At 42.3% G+C, this 19351-nt stretch overlaps 1 protein-coding gene across 2 annotated transcripts in view; it reads right to left on the minus strand.

The window, feature by feature from the left end:
* LOC133618476 (collagen alpha-1(XI) chain-like) overlaps window positions 1-19351 on the minus strand; it is a 189095-nt gene that overhangs the window by 121484 nt on the left and 48260 nt on the right. For both annotated transcript variants that reach the window (XM_061978862.1, XM_061978861.1), the window contains exon 5: window positions 9089-9217. In XM_061978862.1, the coding sequence (XP_061834846.1) occupies window positions 9089-9217 (129 nt within the window). The remainder of the gene's footprint in view (window positions 1-9088; window positions 9218-19351) is intronic.

The following is a 19351-nucleotide window of genomic DNA, read 5'->3' on the forward strand; positions in this document are numbered from 1 at the left end:
GGAAATTAGCACAAAGCTTAACATGTGGGAATTGGTCCTAGCCTAAATTTGATATTTACCTTTGCTCTGCGCAATTTTTTTTTTCAAATCGCGTCGACTCTAAACTTTTAAGTGGGCATAATAACAGGTATGCTAAGCTCGAGCCGCTATGCCAGTCCCTAGCTTGGGACTAATATAAATGGGAAGAAGGAGGGTTGACCACAGGGCTATTGACCCCGCAAAATAAAATAAAAAACTTATGTTAAAATCTGCGTTCACTTATTAGTGATTCCCAGAGCTCAAAAAAAGTCTGCGGGCTATAGAGCGTTTTCTATTCGGGCTCCATTACTCTAGAATGCCCTACCGGTAACAGTTAGAGATGCTACCTCAGTAGAAGCATTTAAGTCCCATCTTAAAACTCATTTGTATACTCAAGCCTTTAAATCAAGGGTGCTCATTACGTCGATCGCGAGCTACCGGTCGATCTCGGAGGGTGTGTCAGTCGATCACCAGCCAGGCATTAAAAAAAAAATCCTAAAAATGAGCGATCATAAATCTTCACTATGACGTCACTTTCGTCACTTGATTGACATTCACGGCACCCGAGGGTCTTTTGAGATGATGCTGGCTGCTGCCAGCTCATTAAAATGACCGACTGGAAGGCGAGAAACACTTTATTTCAACAGACTCTGGCGCCGTACCTGCCGTCAAAACTCCAAAGACCGACTGCACAGTTGCGCTAACAAAATAAGAGTCTCAGAAAGCTGGCGTGCACAAGCTAGCAAGCTACGGAGTTTGCCGACAATGTATTTCTTGTAAAGTGTATACAAAGGAGTACGGAAGCTGGACAAATAAGATGCCAAAAACCAACCACTTTCATGTGGTATTGGACAGAAAAGAGGACTTTTTTTCTCCTCCATTCGAAAATGCGGACGTTATCAGCACCACTGTCCAATCAATGCAAGTCATCAGAATCAGGTAATACACCAACTTATATTCTTGTCTTCATGAAAGAAAGGAATCTATATGTGTTAAACATGCTTGTATTATCTTTAAACACCTTTAACTTGTTAACAATATTAACTATATGTGTTAAACATGCTTGCATTATCTTTAAACACCTTTAACTTGTTAACAATATTAACTATATGTATTAAACATACTTGTATTATCATTAAACACCTTTAATTTTTTAACAATATTAACTATATGTGTTAAACATGCTTGCATTATCATTAAACACCTTTAACTTGTTAACAAAAACATATATTTCATAAATAAGTAAATATAAATTATATATATGAATGAGGTAGATCCCCACGACTTGATCAATTAAAAAATAGCTCGCCTGCAGAAAAAGTGTGAGCACCCCTGCTTTAAATAGACCCCCCTTTTAGACCAGTTGATCTGCCGTTTCTTTTCTGCTCTTAGGTTTGGTTGATATCAGCACTTCAGTCATCAACAATTATATCATCTGAGAAATGGACATTGAAACAGTGCAGGTCTGACTTGGTAGGATATGTACAGCGAGCAGTGAACATAGTGAGCTCAGAAAGCATAAGAACAAGTATATACATTTGATTATTTACATTTGATTATTTACAATCCGGGGAGGTGGGATGTGGTGGGGGGAGGGTTGTAGACACCCTAGACACCAGTGTCTAGGGTTGTAGTTGCCTGGAGGTGTTCTTTTAGTGCGGTTTTGAAGGAGGATAGAGATGCACTTTCTTTTACACCTGCTGGGAGTGCATTCCATATTGATGTGGCATAGAAGGAGAATGAGCTAAGACCTTTGTTAGATCGGAATCTGGGTTTAACGGGGTTTGTGGAGCTCCCCCCTGGTTATGGCGGTCATTTACGTTATGGTATCGTTCTAACATGAATACTAGAGTGAAGACACAAATAATAATAATATTTTCCACGACTCTAACTAGTAGCACGGCAATACATTATGTTTCAGCATTAGTGTTGCAAATGTGGCGCAGGTGCAAACAGATCAGGCAGGTCAGCAAAATGGCTCTACGTAGTGGTGATGTTGTAGAATTATACGTTCACTCATGCGTTGGTAGAAAAAGCATTTGCCAAAATTGAAATGGAAATTAGCTTTTTTTTTTGGCCCATGTCAAGATTTCAAGTGTTGTTATGAATCTGTGAGCTGTGTTCTGCACACAACAACAGATGCAAGTATTTTGTTAAAATGTAGCGCAGTTCCTCACAGCGCATCCTTTATCCAGAAGTGGATTAAGCCTAACTCCCGACGTGCATTTTCTACCAGCGCAAGGTTTAATATTAGTCCCTTGACAACTGTAGACACTATGAAAACAATAAAAGCTGCACTGTTGGCTGAGCCTCCATCAAGAGGTCACGCTCCGAGCCATGGGACGGCCAGAGAGGTGAGACCGGCTAATAGTGACGGACGGACGGGGGGAGCAGAGTCAGCGGGTTTGTTAATAGGAAAAAAGGGAAGGATTTTTTTAAAGATTTATGACGCACGATGAGTGCTTGGCTGGGACAGGGACCTTTCGCCGCGAGTCTTGGACGGATTTTGGACACATATGGACGCGAATACTCCTCCTGTATCACTCCAAACTTCCTCTTTTATCCCAGCTGCAGACATGTGGCTGACAACTGTGAAGTGCTCCCAGGCTGAGGTCTACATACGTTAAAAAAAAAACCCGGCCATATCAGGTGTGACGAGTCGGAGTGTAACGATACACCGAAATCCGTGGTAGGCATACGTACTTTGGTTTTTAGGGTCAAGGCTCGGTTCATTTTGGGAAGAAAATGCAAAACAGAAAACTGTTTGGCTTTTATGTAAGCAGTTTTACTGATTTTTAAAAGAAATATGCTAGAAAGGATACTAACTAACTAACCGTCAGTAAGTCGGACACGTTTCCAGTCAGAGTTGGACTCCGCCAAAGCTGCCCTTTGTCACCGATTCTGTTCTTAACTTTTATGGACAGAATTTCTAGGCGCAGTCAGGGCGTTGAGGGTATCTGGTTTGGTGGCTGCAGGATTAGGTCTCTGCTTTTTGCAGATGATGTGGTCCTGATGGCTTCATCTGGCCAAGATCTTCAGCTCTCACTGGATCGGTTTGCAGCCGAGTGTGAAGCGACTGGGATGGGAATCAGCACCTCCAAGTCCGAGTCCATGGTTCTCGCCCGGAAAAGGGTGGAGTGCCATCTGTGAGGAGATCTTGCCCAAGTGGAGGAGTTCAAGTAGCTCGGAGTCTTGTTTACGAGTGAGGGAAGAGTGGATCGTGAGATCGATAGGCGGATCAGTACGGCGTCTTCAGTAATGCGGATGCTGTATGGATCCGTTGTGGTGAAGAAGGAGCTGAGCCGGAAGGCAAAGCTCTCAATTTACCAGTCGATCTACGTTCCCATCCTGACCTATGGTCATGAGCTTTGGGTTTTGACCGAAAGGACAGGATCACGGGTACAAGCGGCCGAAATGAACTTCCTCCGTCGGGTGGCGGGGCTCTCCCTTAGAGATAGGGTGAGAAGCTCTGTCATCCGGGAGGAGCTCAAAGTAAAGCTGCTGCTCCTCCACATGGAGAGGAGCCAGATGAGGTGGTTCGGGCATCTGGTCAGGATGCCACCCGAACACCTCCCTCGAGAGGTGTTTCGGGCACGTCTGACCGGTAGGAGGCCACGGGGAAGACCCAGGACACGCTGGGAAGACTATGTCTCCCGGCTGGCCTGGGAACGCCTCGGAATCCCCGGGAGGAGCTGGACGAAGTGGCTGGGGAGAGGGAAGTCTGGGCTTCCCTGCTTAGGCTGCTGCTCTTGCGACCCGACCTCGGATAGGCGGAAGAAGATGGATGGATGGATACTAACTCCTTAAGACATACAATTCTCAAGTAAACAATTTTAAAATGTGCATGAATGCCACACTGCTTTCGTCTTATTCCCTTGTCTTTGTTTGTGTACGCATTCTACAGAGAAGGCCAGGTGTTCCCAAACAGGGGACTTTATTGAATCGAGATCGTTTTCAAGCTCTGGCTTCTCCATGGCACTATCGCTAGCCATAAATCCTGCTACCCAAAGACTAGGATGCACTGAATTGGTTAATCATTTAAATGTGTGACTGTCTGTTAGACCAGTGTTTTTCAACCTTTTTTGAGCCAAGGCACATTTTTTGCGTTGAAAAAAATCCAGAGGCACACCACCAGCAGACATCATTATAAAAACAAAACTCAGTTGACAGTAAAAAGTCGTCGTCGCAATTGTTGGATATGACTTTAAAGCATAACCAAGCATGCATCAATATAGCTCTTGTCTCAAAGTAAGTGTACTGTCACATCACGCCCTGACTTATTTGGATTTTTTTGCTGTTTTCCTGTGTGTAGTGTTTTAGTCCTTGTCTTGCGCTCCTATTTTAATGGCTTTTTCTCTTTTTTTGGTATTTTCCTGTAGCGGTTTCATGTCTTCCTTTGAGCGATATTTCCCGCATCTACTTTGTTTTAGCAATCAAGAAGATTATAGTTGCTTTTAATCCTTCTTCGCGGGGACATTGTTGATTGCCATGTCATGTTCGGATGTACTTTGTGGACGCCGTCTTTGCTCCACAGTAAGTCTTTGCTGTCGTCCAGCATTCTGTTTTTGTTTACTCTGCAGCCAGTTCAGTTTTAGTCTCGTTCGGCATAGCCTTCCCTAAGCTTCAATGCCTTTTCTTAGGGGCACTCACCTTTTGTTTATTTTTGGTTTAAGCAATAGATACCTTTTTACCTGCACCCTGCCTCCCGCTGTTCCCGACATCTACAAAGCAATTAGCTACCAGCTGTCACCTACTGATATGGAAGAGTATTACATGGTTACTCTGCAGATCTCTAGACAGCACCGACACTCAACAACAACACATCATTTGCAGACTATAAATGATGCTTTACAAAACATATTTTAACCCAAATAGGTGAAATTGATGTATGATAAGCGGATAAGCGGAAGAAGATGGATGGATGGATGGATAGGTGAAATTAGATAATCTCCCACGGCACACCGGACTGTATGGTTGAAAAACACTGTGTTAGACTAATATATGCCATGTAGAACGTGGTACGCCTCTGTAACTTACTCAATGTTCTGTATTGAAAAATCAGATTACAAATATATGTACCGTTACGCCCCTAGACTGTAGAGTTGTGGGGGAGTAAATCTGTCTAAAAAAACGGAGCTAGACTATGCAGCACATTCCAGCTATAATGGTGACGATGAATAAACTATACGTGCGGCGCTCTAGGAGCCAAAGTGATCCCTGGTGTGTATCCCCACTTGACAACCTCCTTGTCTTTTTTTTTTTTTGTGGCTTTAAGAGTGAACTTGACGATGAAGCAACATTTTCCAACCCTCGCACCCACTTTGCAGCCACCGCTTCCAAACAGACAAATGCCGGGATCAAAAAAAAAAAAAAAAAAAAAAAGAAACAAAGAAAGTCGTCTTTTCCAGGTATTGGGAGCCGTGCTGGGGAAAGGAAAAGCTTGAGTTTCGCAGGGAGTCTGGGCAGAGCCTGCAGAAGTCGTTAGTGATATAAATCACGGGGCCACTCCGAAAAGTGGGCTCAGGATCCGTGGCAGGGAAAAAAAAAAAAAAAAAAAAAAGGGGAAAAGTTTCCAGCGTGAGCTCATCAGTTATTTGGTGAAGGACTTGACGGAAAAATGTCAGTTGACAGCAAAGCACATATTAGAAAATAACACTTTATTTAAGATATTGGCTGTCATCAAACAAGCGATGGCTGGGGTCTAAAGTGTGGTGTGACCTAGTTTTGACGTTGAAACGGTGGCAGATTGATCAATAATTTACAAAGTCCAAAATCAAGGGACGCTATTTTGACTGAGAAAGACCTAATACATATTTGTCCATTGATTATTAGGTAATAAATCACAATTCATCACTTTATAACTCTTTTAGATTGATAATAACTAGAGATGTCCGATAATGGCTTTTTTTGTCGTTATCCGATATTCCGATATTGTCCAACTCTTAATTACCGATTCCGATATCAACCGACACCGATATATACAGTCGTGGAATTAACACATTATTATGCCTAATTTAGTTGTTTGGTGGTAGCGGGGGGTGTATATTGTAGCGTCCCGGAAAAGTTAGTGCTGCAAGGGGTTCTGGGTATTTGTTCTGTTGTGTTACTTTTTGCAGATGATGTGGTCCTGATGGCTTCATCTGGCCAGGATCTTCAGCTCTCACTGGATCGGTTCGCAGCCGAGTGTGAAGCGACTGGGATGAGAATCAGCACCTCCAAGTCCGAGTCCATGGTTCTCGCCCGGAAAAGGGTGGAGTGCCATCTCCGGGTTGGGGAGGAGATCTTGCCCCAAGTGGAGGAGTTCAAGTACCTAGGAGTCTTGTTCACGAGTGAGGGAAGAGTGGATCGTGAGATCGACAGGCGGATCGGTGCGGCATCTTCAGTAATGCGGACGCTGTATCGATCCGTTGTGGTGAAGAAGGAGCTGAGCCGGAAGGCAAAGCTCTCAATTTACCGGTCGATCTACGTTCCCATCCTTACCTATGGTCATGAGCTTTGGGTTATGACCGAAAGGACAAGATCACGGGTACAGCCGGCCGAAATGAGTTTCCTCCGCCGGGTGGCGGGGCTCTCCCTTAGAGATAGGGTGAGAAGCTCTGCCATCCGGGGGGAGCTCAAAGTAAAGCCACTGCTCCTCCACATGGCGAGGAGCCAGATGAGGTGGTTCGGGCATCTGGTCAGGATGCCACCCGAACGCCTCCCTATGGAGGTGTTTCGGGCACGTCCGACCGGTAGGAGGCCACGGGGAAGACCCAGGACACGTTGGGAAGACTATGTCTCCCGGCTGGCCTGGGAACGCCTCGGGATCCCCCGGGAGGAGCTGGACGAAGTGGCTGGGGAGAGGAAAGTCTGGGCTTCCCTGCTTAGGCTGCTGCCCCCGCGACCCGACCTCGGATAAGCGGAAGAATATGGATGGATGGATGTTACGGTGTGGATGTTCTCCCGAAATGTCATTCTTGTTTGGTGTGGCGCATATTTGTACCAGTGTTAAAGTTGTTTATACGGCCACCCTCAGTGTGACCTGTATGGCTGCTGAACCAGTATGTCTTGCATTAATTCGTAATGAGTAAAGCCGGTAGATATCATGTGACTGGGATGGCATGCATGTAAAGGCAGTGCCTTAAAGTTTATTGTCTCTCTGTACCTCTCCCTACGTCCGTGTACACAGCGGCGTTTAAAAACGTCATACATTTTACTTTTAAAACCCGATACTGATAATAACGAAACCGATACCGATAATTTCTGATATTACATTTTAAAGCATTTATCGGCCGATTAATATCGGGCTGCCGATATTATCGGACATCCCTACAAAGCAGTATTCAGTAAGAAAATCTTGTTTGGTGTGGGTTCACAGTGTGGCGCATATTTGTAACAGTGTTAAAGTTGTTTATACGGCCACCCTCAGTGTGACCTGTATGGCTGTTGACCAAGTATGACTTGCATTCACTTATGTGTGTGTAAAAGCCACATATATTATGCGACTGGGCCGGCACGCTGTTTGTATGGAGGGAAAGCGGACGTGACGACAGGTTGTAGAGGAGGCTAAGGCACTGCCTTAAAGGCCCCAATATTGTTGTCCGGGTGGAAATTGGGAGAAATTCGGGAGAATGGTTGCCCCGGGAGATTTTCGGGAGGGGCACTGAAATTCGGGAGTCTCCCGGGAAAATCGGGAGGTTTGGCAAGTATGCCCTACGTCCGTGTTTTACCGGATATGTACCACTCTGTACAGCGCCGTTTTAAAAAATCATTAATTTTACTTTTTGAAACCGATACCGATAATTTCCGATATTACATTTTAAAGCATTTATCCATCGGACATCTCTAATAATAACATTTAATGCTTATTTAAATGAGTAAATATTTAGGTAATGTTATTATTTTGCTTTTTTTCTATTTTAACTTAGCTGATTTTAACAGTCATAGTTTATATAATAATGTAGGAATTGATTTAATGATTATTGCATGTTTTGTCTTCTCTAAAGACCCTTTTAACAAGTTCACAAGTGTCCATTTTCACTCTGTCGCATTCGTCACCATCCATTACTGCTACTCATTGGCGTTGTTAGGCCTATTTTAGGGTGGCTCAAGCCCCCTGAAATATTCTTAAGCCCCCCTAAATAATTTTTTTTTTTTTTTTTACAAATAAATGCCGACATATTCATTATAAAGTGGCCCAAATATGAGTTTAAATAAATAATCATATAACCTGTTATTATTCACTCAGTTTCCCCTCACTTCGTAGCGTAAGGTAGAGAGCCCCTTTCGTGCGTCGGTATCCAATCCATTCCACTTGTTCATATAGAAAAATGCCCACATCACTCAAATTCCAGCCCGCATTTTCTCTGCGACCTTGCTTGCGGTCCTGCAGGTGTACGAAGCACATTATCTTCCTTTACAATGAGTGAAGCTGCACAAAACCTTGTGTGTGCAATTGTAAATCATTTATTTTTTAAGTTTTGTGTTTCTTGTAGAATCTATATAAAGTAATATACATAAGCCATCATTAAATATATTTGTTTTATTGTATTGTTACATTAATAGCTGTTGTATTATTATAGGATGGCTTGTTAAACATTTCATAGGATTTTCAGAGGGAGGAAAAACCAAGACATTTAATATAAAATGTAAAATGAATAAATACATAAAAATAAAAATAAAATATATGGTTAAAAGCCATCGTCCCGGGGAGCATTTCATTTTGTCCCGTGCATTTTTTTTAAATAATAATAATAACAATGAATAATTTCTAAGTCTTTGTTAGCCGTTTGTGAAGTTTTGTGCTCGTGCGTAACATTCGCTCGCATCCTGTGCATCTCCTGGGGGCAAAGCCCCCCCTGTCCTTAAAAGCTAGTGACGCCCCTGCTGCTACTCCTCCTCCGAAGACACAAAATCACATGCTTGCGTTTGCTTTTTATAGGACAAAGAACCTAAAGTGGAAACTGTCTATCATTATTTTAAATATAGTGGAAAAGTAGTATAAAAAGGTTTTGTAATTAAATTCAAATTTCCAGGTATTTTGAATGGTTAACCATGTATCTACCTGCACAAATCTCTCCCCTCTACTGACCTCTTCCTCAGGTTCCTGGGCCTGGGGGGTGTCCTCGTGGTTGGGGGTTTCACAGTCCGGACTGTAGTGTTCACAGTAGTCATAGGCGGCCCTTGGGTCAGCCACGATCAACAGCTGCTGGATGTCACCCTGCACAGAGGATGAGACGAAGAGCACGTCAGGAAGTTGTACAATCGGGTACTTAACCCTTGTGTAATGTTCATATTGTTGTTACTCAGCCATTGCATTTTGTGGCTTTTAATGCCTCACAATCAAACACTTTTATGTTAAAATACTGAACGAAATGACAGTTAACTCTCTCATTGTTATACTTCTCATCCTATTTAACATCCTCATCAGTCATTGGTGATTAACATCAAAAGCAATGTCATCCTAATTAACATCGTCATCATTATCATTCTAATCAACGTCAATATCATCCTAATGAACAGTCTCATCATCATAATTTTCAACAATATCATCATCATCGTTATCATAATCATCGTTCTTATCAACATCATCCTAATAGACAGTCTTATTATGGGAGACCGGGCTTTCCGCTCCGCCGCTCCCAGTCTGTGGAAGGCTCTCCCTGACCACCTGAGGGAACCGCAGACTGTGGATGCTTTTAAAAAAGGCTTAAAAGCCCATCTTTTTAAAGGGGAACATTATCACCAGACCTATGTAAGCGTCAATATATACCTTGATGTTGCAGAAAAAAGACCATATATTTTTTTAACCGATTTCCGAACTCTAAATGGGTGAATTTTGGCGAATTAAACGCCTATCTAATATTCGCTCTCGGAGCGATGACGTCACAACGTGGCGTCACATCGGGAAGCAATCCGCCATTTTCTCAAACACCGAGTCAAATCAGCTCTGTTATTTTCCGTTTTTTCGACTGTTTTCCGTACCTTGGAGACATCATGCCTCGTCGGTGTGTTGTCGGAGGGTGTAACAACACGAACAGGGATGGATTCAAGTTGCACCAGTGGCCCAAAGATGCGAAAGTGGCAAGAAATTGGACGTTTGTTCCGCACACTTTACCGACGAAGGCTATGCTACGACAGAGATGGCAAGAATGTGTGGATATCCTGCGACACTCAAAGCAGATGCATTTCCAACGATAAAGTCAAAGAAATCTGCCGCCAGACCCCCATTGAATCTGCCGGAGTGTGTGAGCAATTCAGGGACAAAGGACCTCGGTAGCACGGCAAGCAATGGCGGCAGTTTGTTCCCGCAGACGAGCAAGCTAAACCCCCTATTTAACCCTAGCTTCCCTGGCCTGCTGACATCAACTCCAAAACTGGACAGATCAGCTTTCAGGAAAAGAGCGCGGATGAGGGTATGTCTACAGAATATATTAATTGATGAAAATTGGGCTGTCTGCACTCTCAAAGTGCATGTTGTTGCCAAATGTATTTCATATGCTGTAAACCTAGTTCATAGTTGTTAGTTTCCTTTAATGCCAAACAAACACATACCAATCGTTGGTTAGAAGGCGATCGCCAAATTCGTCCTCACTTTCTCCCGTGTCGCTGGCTGTCGTGTCGTTTTCGTCGGTTTCGCTTGCATACGGTTCAAACCGATATGGCTCAATAGCTTCAGTTTCTTCTTCAATTTCGTTTTCGCTACCTGCCTCCACACTACAACCATCCGTTTCAATACATGCGTAATCTGTTGAATCGCTTAAGCCGCTGAAATCCGAGTCTGAATCCGAGCTAATGTCGCTATAGCTTGCGGTTCTATCCGCCATGTTTGTTTGTGTTGGCTTCACTATGTGACGTCACAGGAAAATGGACGGGTGTATATAACGATGGTTAAAATCAGGCACTTTGAAGCTTTTTTTAGGGATATTGCGTGATGGGTAAAATTTTGAAAAAAACTTCGAAAAATATAATAAGCCACTGGGAACTGATTTTTAATGGTTTTAACAATTCTGAAATTGTGATAATGTTCCCCTTTAAAAAAGCCTTTTTTTTTTTTTTTTTAGATATATGCATACTAGTTCTAGCTATTTGGCTGCTCTAGTTTTGATTTTTATTTGTTTTTATTATCTTTTTATTTTTTTTAATACACTGTAGCACTTTGAGGTTGTTTACTCAATGTAAAGTGCTTTTTACAAATAAAATATATTATTATTTTTATTATTATAATTATCATAATTTTCATTAACGTCAATATCATCCCAACAAATATACTCATAATTATTATTATCATCAATATCGTCTATGGACATTCTCATCATCATTATCATCACTTTTATCAAAGTCAACATCATCATAATGGACATTCTCATCTGCAGTAGTGCCATCGTAATGGACATTCTCATCAACATCACCCTAATTAACATTTTCATCATTATTCTCATCAACATCATGGTCATCCTAATTAATATTGTCCTCATCATTGTTCACATCAACCATCCATGTCATCGTCAACATTCTTGTCATTGTCATTCCCGTCAACATCGTCAGCATCATCCTAACAAAAATTGTCATCAGCCCCGTTATAATTCACATTCTCATCATCATCAATTTCATCCTAATTGACATCATAGCACCAATACCATCCGAGTAAACATCACCATCATCATTCTCAGCGTCATTCTAATTGACATTCTCATTTTCTCATTAAAACATCAAAATCACCCTAATTATCTCATCAACATCCTTCTCATCAATACCATCGTAATTAAAATTCTCACCAACATAATTCTCATTCTAATTAAAATTCTCATCAATGTCATTTACATCAACCATTTATGTCATTTTCAACATTTTTTTGTCATTGTCATTATCATAAACATCATCCTAACTAAAGTTCTCATCAACACCATCATAATTAACGTTCTTATCATCATCATTGTCATCCTAATTAACACCATAAGGTTGTGAGTTCAAACCCCGGCCGAGTCATACCAAAGACTAAAAAAATGGGACCCATTACCTCCCTGCTTGGCACTCAGCATCAAGGGTTGGAATTGGGGGTTAAATCACCAAAAATGATTCCTGGGCGCGGACAACGCTGCTGCTCACTTCTCCCCTCACCTCCCAGGGGGTGATCAAGGGTGATGGGTCAAATGCAGAGGATAATTCCGCCACACCTAGTGTGTGTGGTACTTTAACTTGAACTTTTTAGGTAGATGAGTCCGTCCCTTGTGCACTGCTTCGGTGCAGCTTTGTAAACACAATCAAACGTCGTTACGAATCCGAAAACAAAGCTGTCTGGTCGCAGGGTGGTGACTGCGATATGGCTGGGGAACTTCAGCTGGTTTTCAAGGTCCACCAACAACTGCCAGTCTTTTGCAGACGTCAGGATGCTTCTAGCAGGAGTTGGCGTGTCCCCAGCTCTGACAAAAGCGATGGTTTTCTTGGAGGGGTGGAACTGTTTTGCCCATGCCAGTCCTGTGCTAAAGGCTTCAGCGATGGTCTTCAGGACTTGGTCATGAAAACAAGCAAAAGGAAAACGTGCCGATCGCACGGGAAGCTAAGATAACCACTAAGCGCAGGAATCATAAACTAGGAGCCAAGAAAAACCAACATAACCTGTTGCGTATGGCAAACAATGAAGCCAGACCGAGTGTGGCGAGCAAATGACTGAGCAGTGAATAGAGCAGTGGTTCTTAACCTGGGTTCGATCGAACCCTAGGGGTTCGGTGAGTCGGGCTCAGGGGTTCGGCGCAGGTCAAAACACACCCGACTCATCGTGTAAATACAAACTTCTCCTTATCGGCGTATTACGGATACGGCAAGAGCAGACTGATTTGCAGGTGTGTAATTTGTTGTGAGTTTATGCACTGTGTTGGTTTTGTTCTTTGAACAAGGTGATGTTTATGCACGGTTCATTTTATGCACCATTAAAAAAACATGGTAACACGTTAGTATGGGGAACATATTCACCATTAATTAGTTGCTTGTTAACATGCAAATTAGTAACATATTGGCTCTTAACTAGTCATTATTAAGTACTGATTAATGCCTTATTCGGCATTATTATAACCCTAACTAGAACTTACTTCTTGACCTCCACCCCAGATCACACCTCCCTCCAACCCACTTCTCCAAAGTGGGCTGGCTCTTGGTGGAGGACAGAGTCAAACAACTTGCACTGAGCCTGGTCTATAAAATTAGCTACACCTCCCTGATACCGAAGTACATGTCAAACTACTTCCCCATGACCGCCATAACCACAACACCAGGGGGAGCTCCACTAACCACGTTAAACCCAGATTCCGATCTAACAAAGGTCTTAACTCATTCTCCTTCTATGCCACATCAATATGGAATGCACTCCCAACAGGTGTAAAAGAAAGGGCATCTCTATCCTCCTTCAAAACTGCACTAAAATAACACCTCCAGGCAACTTCAACCCTAAACTAACACCCTCCTCTTCGGAGTGTAAATTATCAAATGTAAACAATCAAATGTAGTCACTTTTTCTTATAATTTCTGATCTCTCTCTTTGTGTCCAATACTCGCTGTACATATGTACCAAGTCAGACCTACACTGTTCCAATATCAATTTCTCTGATGATGCAATTGTTGATGACTGAAGTGTTGATACCAACCAAACTTAACCCCCCCTACCCCCTCCATATCCCACACCCCGGATTGTAAATAATGTAAATAATTCAATTTATATACTGTGATGATTATCTTGTGTGATGACTGTATTATGAAAATATCTGTATCATGAATCAATTTAAGTGGACCGCGACTTAAATAAGTTGAAAAACTTATTCGGGTGTTACCATTTAGTGGTCAATTGTACGGAATATGTACTTCACTGTGCAATCTACTAATAAAAAGTTTCAATCAATCAATCAAACTCTCTAACCCTTACCCTAACCCAGGGGTCGGCAACCTTTACCAGTCAAAGAGCCATTTTGACCAGTTTCACAAATTATAGAAAACAATGGGAGCCGCAAAATTGTTTGAAATTTTAAATCAAATAACACTGCATACAAAGTTTTTTTTTTTGCTTTGTGCTATGTATGAACCAGGGGTCTCAGACACGCTGCCCAAACCTTTTTATGGAATTTTTAAGCTGGTGCGGCACACGGGTTTAAAATGTATAGCGCTTGTCAGCGTCATGCGTGCCGTGATGGTACAGCATATAGCTCCCACTACAACCAGCGTGCCTGATCAGCCACATGTTGAATGGGGCTTCCGCTTGCTCACGTAGTTGACAGCAAGGCATATTTGGTCAACAACCACACAGGTTACACTGACGGTGGCGGTATAAAAAAAACTTTAACACTCTTACTAATAATGCGCCACACTGCAAACCCACACCAAACAAGAATGACAAACACATTTCGGGAGAACATCTGCACCGTAACACAACATAAACACAACAGGACAAATACCCAGAATCCCATGCAGCCCTAACTCTTCCGGGATACATTATACACCCCCGCTACCAAACCCCGCCCACCTCAACCGACGCACAGAGGGGGGGGGGGTTGATGTGTGAGGGAGCAGGCTTGGGGTGGGGGCGGGGTTTGGTGGTAGCAGGGGTGTATAATGTAACCGGGAAGAGTCAGGGCTGCATGGGATTCTGGGTGTTTGTTCTGTTGTGTTTATGTTGTGTTAAGGTGCAGATGTTCTTCCGAAATGTGTTTGTCATTCTTGTTTGCTTTTGGTTCAAAGTGTGGCGCATTATTAGTAAGAGTGTTAAAGTTGTTTTATATGGTCACCGTCAGTGTAACCTGTGTGGCTGTTGACTAAGTATGCCTTGCTGTCACCTACGTGTGCAAGCAGAAGATGTATATTGTATAACGAGTGTTGGGCTGGCACGCTGTTAATACAGATTGTAGAGGGCGCCAAATGTTGTACCATCATGGCACGCCCTTATTATAGCTGTAAGGGTGAAAATCGGTGAATATTAATCCCGGGAGTTTTCTGCGAGAGGCACTGAAATCCGGAAGTCTCACGGGAAATGGGGGGGGGGGTTCAGCAAGTAAGCTGCTGAGCCGCATCAGAGTGATCAAAGAGCCGCATGCGACTCCGGAGCCGCGGGTTGCCGACCCCTGCCCTAACCCTAACCAAATAACTCTAAATTAAGTCTTTGTTACTTAGAATATGTTCCCCGTACTAAAGTGTTACCAAAAACATATAACTTTGTCTTGAATTTGAAAAAAATAAACATTTTATTTTTCACTAAAGAAGGGTTCGGTAAATGTTGCATATGAAACTGGTGGGCTTCGGTACCTCAAACAAGGTTAAGAACCACTGGAATAGAGATAACGCTTGTTGGAGACACTCTGTCTAAGAAAGACATGGACAAACACAGCTCGTTAGCATTAAAACTAGAGAAATAAAAATTGACGTGTTCCCTTGAACTGTCTGAATTCCAGCGTCAAGGCTAACACACTTCCAATTAGGGTTGAAATTGGTGAAAATCCAACAAAATGGGACTTTTTCCAATTCTGAAGTCTTTAAAGAAAGGTTGAAAGAGGTGAAACAATGCCCAAAAACTGCTGTTTAATTGACGACAGTAATCCCATTGGTGAATGACGCCACTGTTGGACATTATTTACATATGACCAAGTCCAGCTCACTAAGCGTGGCCCACATGCTTCTCCGTCTTTGCCTGCAACTGTGTTTTGATGCAAAAGGGAAAATGTGATGATGTCACCCTGACCCGTCCATGACACCAATCAGGGCCCAGATGTTCACACTGATGATTGTACAGTATGAGCATAGTGGCGCAGCTATTTTATTTTTGTTTTCTTGTGCGGCCACGTCTGTACCAGCAAGAAAAGAGGTCGAAGCTGGGAGGGAGTAGATTTCCACAGATGGAATTTCGGAAGTGTACAAGGACAACAATTAACCCAGAGGCAGTGATGGTGTGAAGGGAAGATGTGTGTGTGTACGTGTAATACTTTACAGATTTCTTTTAAATGTGTGGCCTGCATTATTTGAATTGCTATCAAATGGTAAAATCTGGATTTAATTCGCCAGGAAATAAGATGTATACATGCACAATACAATTAACCGTAAAATGATATTTTAAGTGCCCTATTCATTGATTTGATTATATATTAAATGTATACAATTTGAAAGATTAATTTGAATGACCTTAAACACTGAAAAAATAGCATTTGTTGTCTACACTGCAAAAACTGAAATCTAAGTAAGATGAAATATCTCAAATAAGGGTGATATTTGCTTATTTTCTGTCCGATAAGATAATTCTTCTCACTAAGCAGATTTTATGTTAGCATATTTTACTTGTTTTAAAGGCCTACTGAAACCCACTACTACCGACCACACAGTCTGATAGTTTATATATCAATGATGAAATCTTAACATTGCAACACATGCCTTACTAAAGTGCAATTTTAAATTTTGCGCGACATATCCTGCTGAAAACGTCTCGGTAGGATTGTAGAGGATATTTTGAGACAGCATGGTGGCCAGCTATTAAGTCGTCTGTTTCATCGCAAAATTCCACAGTATTCTGGACATCTGTGTTGGTGAATCTTTTGCAATTTGTTCACTGAACAATGGAGACAGCAAAGAAGAAAGCTGTAGGTGGGAAGCGGTGTATTGCGGCCGACTTCAGCAACACAAACACGGCCGGTGTTTCATTGTTTACATTCCCGAAAGATGACAGTCAATCTTTACCATTTGCCTGTGGAGAACTGGGACAACAGAGACTCTTACCAGGAGGACTTTGAGTTGGATACGCAGACACGGTACCGTGAGTACGCTTCCAAACATTTGATCGCTTGCCCGTACGTGCGTGCCGCTATGTGCATGTCACGTATGTAACTTTGGGGACTTTTGCTGTATGAACTTTGGGGAGATGAACGGTACTTTGGGCGGTGGGATTGAGTGTATTGTGCGGGTGTTTGAGTTGTATTGGCGGGTTATATGGACGGGAGGTGTTTGTTATGCGGGATTGATTTGTGGCATATTAAATACAAGCCTGGTTGTGTTGTGGCTAATAGAGTATATATATGTCTTGTGTTTATTTACTGTTTTAGTCATTCCCAGCTGAATATCAGGTCCCACCCGCCTCTCACAGCATCTTCCCTATCTGAATCGCTCCCACTGCCCTCTAGTCCTTCACTCTCACTTTCCTCATCCACAAATCTTTCATCCTCGCTCAAATTAATGGGGAAATCGTCGCTTTCTCGGTCCGAATCGCTCTCGCTGCTGGTGGCCATGATTGTAAACAATGTGCAGATGTGAGGAGCTCCACAACCTGTGACGTCACGCTACTCGTCTGCTACTTCCGGTACAGGCAAGGCTTTTTTTATCAGCGACCAAAAGTTGCGAACTTTATGGTCGATGTTCTCTACTAAATCCTTTCAGCAAAAATATGGCAATATCGCAAAATGATCAAGTATGACACATAGAATGGACCTGCTATCCCCGTTTAAATAAGAAAATCGCATTTCAGTAGGCCTTTAAGTGTTTTGGTCCTAAATGATCTCAGTAAGATATTACAGCTTGTTGCTGAGATTGTATGACCTATATTGAGTAAAACATGCTTGAAACTAGAATATCAACTGTTGCAAAGCTGTGTCATCAACACTCACAAGTATAAAACTACTCTTTTAAAGTAATAATTTCTTACTTCAAGCGAGATGCCGAGCGCATATCATTGCGTCAAGATAATGGCACTAGCATTTACTTCATTTAAGAATATTTTTCAACATATTGAGCAAAAAGGTCTCTTTTTTTTCTACTAAGAAAAGTGCACTTGTTATTAGTGAGAATATACTTATTTTAAGGTATTTTTGGGTTCATTGAGGTTAGCTAATTTTACTTGTTTTTGACAAGCCAAATTTTCTTGTTCTATGGGCAGATAATTTTGCTTAGTTCAAATAAAATACCCCTAATTTTTGTTTTGTTTTTTCTTGTTTTTGAGCACTGACTTTTTGCAGTGTACGCCAGCTTCCTAATATTAGGAAAATACAAAGTATAAACATTCTTCGGAATTTTTTTATTTTTTGCATATGTGTGCCCCTGGCTAAATTGGGGTTCTAAGCAGAATTCTATTTGGAACCCCCCGCACCCCATTATAAAATGTTCCACATTTTTCATGTCAAATTATTTTTATACTATTTTCATCAAACTTGGGTAAGAAATTGTCGAATAATTAATTTCTTAGTGGAAAACAACACATTTACGCTAAATAAAATCCCCAGCGCGGCCACCGCTGCTGCTCACTGCTCCCCTCACACCCCCGGGGGTGGAACGAGGGGATGGGTCAAATGCAGAGGGTAATTTCACCACACCTAGTGTGTGTGCGACTATCAGTGGTACTTTGACTTTAACTTAAAACGTAAATTCTGCAAGCCTTCCTGAAACAACTCCAACCAGGGATTGATTGATTGATTGAAACTTGTATTAGTAGGTTGCACAGTACAGTACATATTCCGTACAATTGACCACTAAATGGTAACACCCCAATAAGTTTTTCAACTTGTTTAAGTCGGGGTCCACGTTAATCAATTCATGGTAAGTTCATGGATCAAAACAGTATGACTGCTTTAAAGTACAAGAAAATATGTACCGGGTCATTTCCCATCATATTTGTATTAGTGACAGAGCAGGAAGGGTCTAAAAACGCTTTGCGGTATAATTCCATATAAAGCGCTCTGCGCAGGGCACATCATCTGCGTATAGGGATGGGCGGCCATATTTCTTACTCCTTATCCCAACTACTAGTTTTTTCCTTTATAAAACTTTAAGTTAAAATTCATACTTTTTTTCGCATCCTTGGGTTTTCACTCAGTCCTTACACAATATTACAAGTCACATGGTTCGCAGGAAGCTGCATCATTTAGAACTTCTGGAGTCCAGGGGGAGTAACGGTAAGTTCTACGGGTGCCGGAAAAATTGTGATTCTTATTTGTTATGATTGAGAATGTATTAAAAAAATTCAAGAATTGATTTTGAAAAAGACCACGCCATCGCATCTACATCTTAAAGCAGAGGTCGGGAACAAAGGGTGCATGGGAGTTTGCCCAACCAGTCTACATGGGCTTTGTGGACTTGGAGAAGGCATTCGACCGTGTCCCTCGGGAAGTCCTGTGGGGAGTGCTCAGAGAGTATAGGGCATCGGACTGTCTGATTGTGGCGGTCCGCTCCCTGTACGATCTGGTCAGAATGCCACCTGAACTCCTCCCTAGGGAGGTGTTTAGGGCACGTCCGACCGGTAGGAGGCCACGGGGAAGACCCAGGACACGTTGGGTAGACTACGTCTCCCGGCTGGCCTGGGAACGCCTCGGTCTTTTAGTCTGCTTACGCAAATAAGTCCTCT

This window comes from Nerophis lumbriciformis, linkage group LG19 (genome assembly GCF_033978685.3).
Source record: "Nerophis lumbriciformis linkage group LG19, RoL_Nlum_v2.1, whole genome shotgun sequence".
In the NCBI taxonomy this organism is placed as follows: domain Eukaryota; kingdom Metazoa; phylum Chordata; class Actinopteri; order Syngnathiformes; family Syngnathidae; genus Nerophis; species Nerophis lumbriciformis.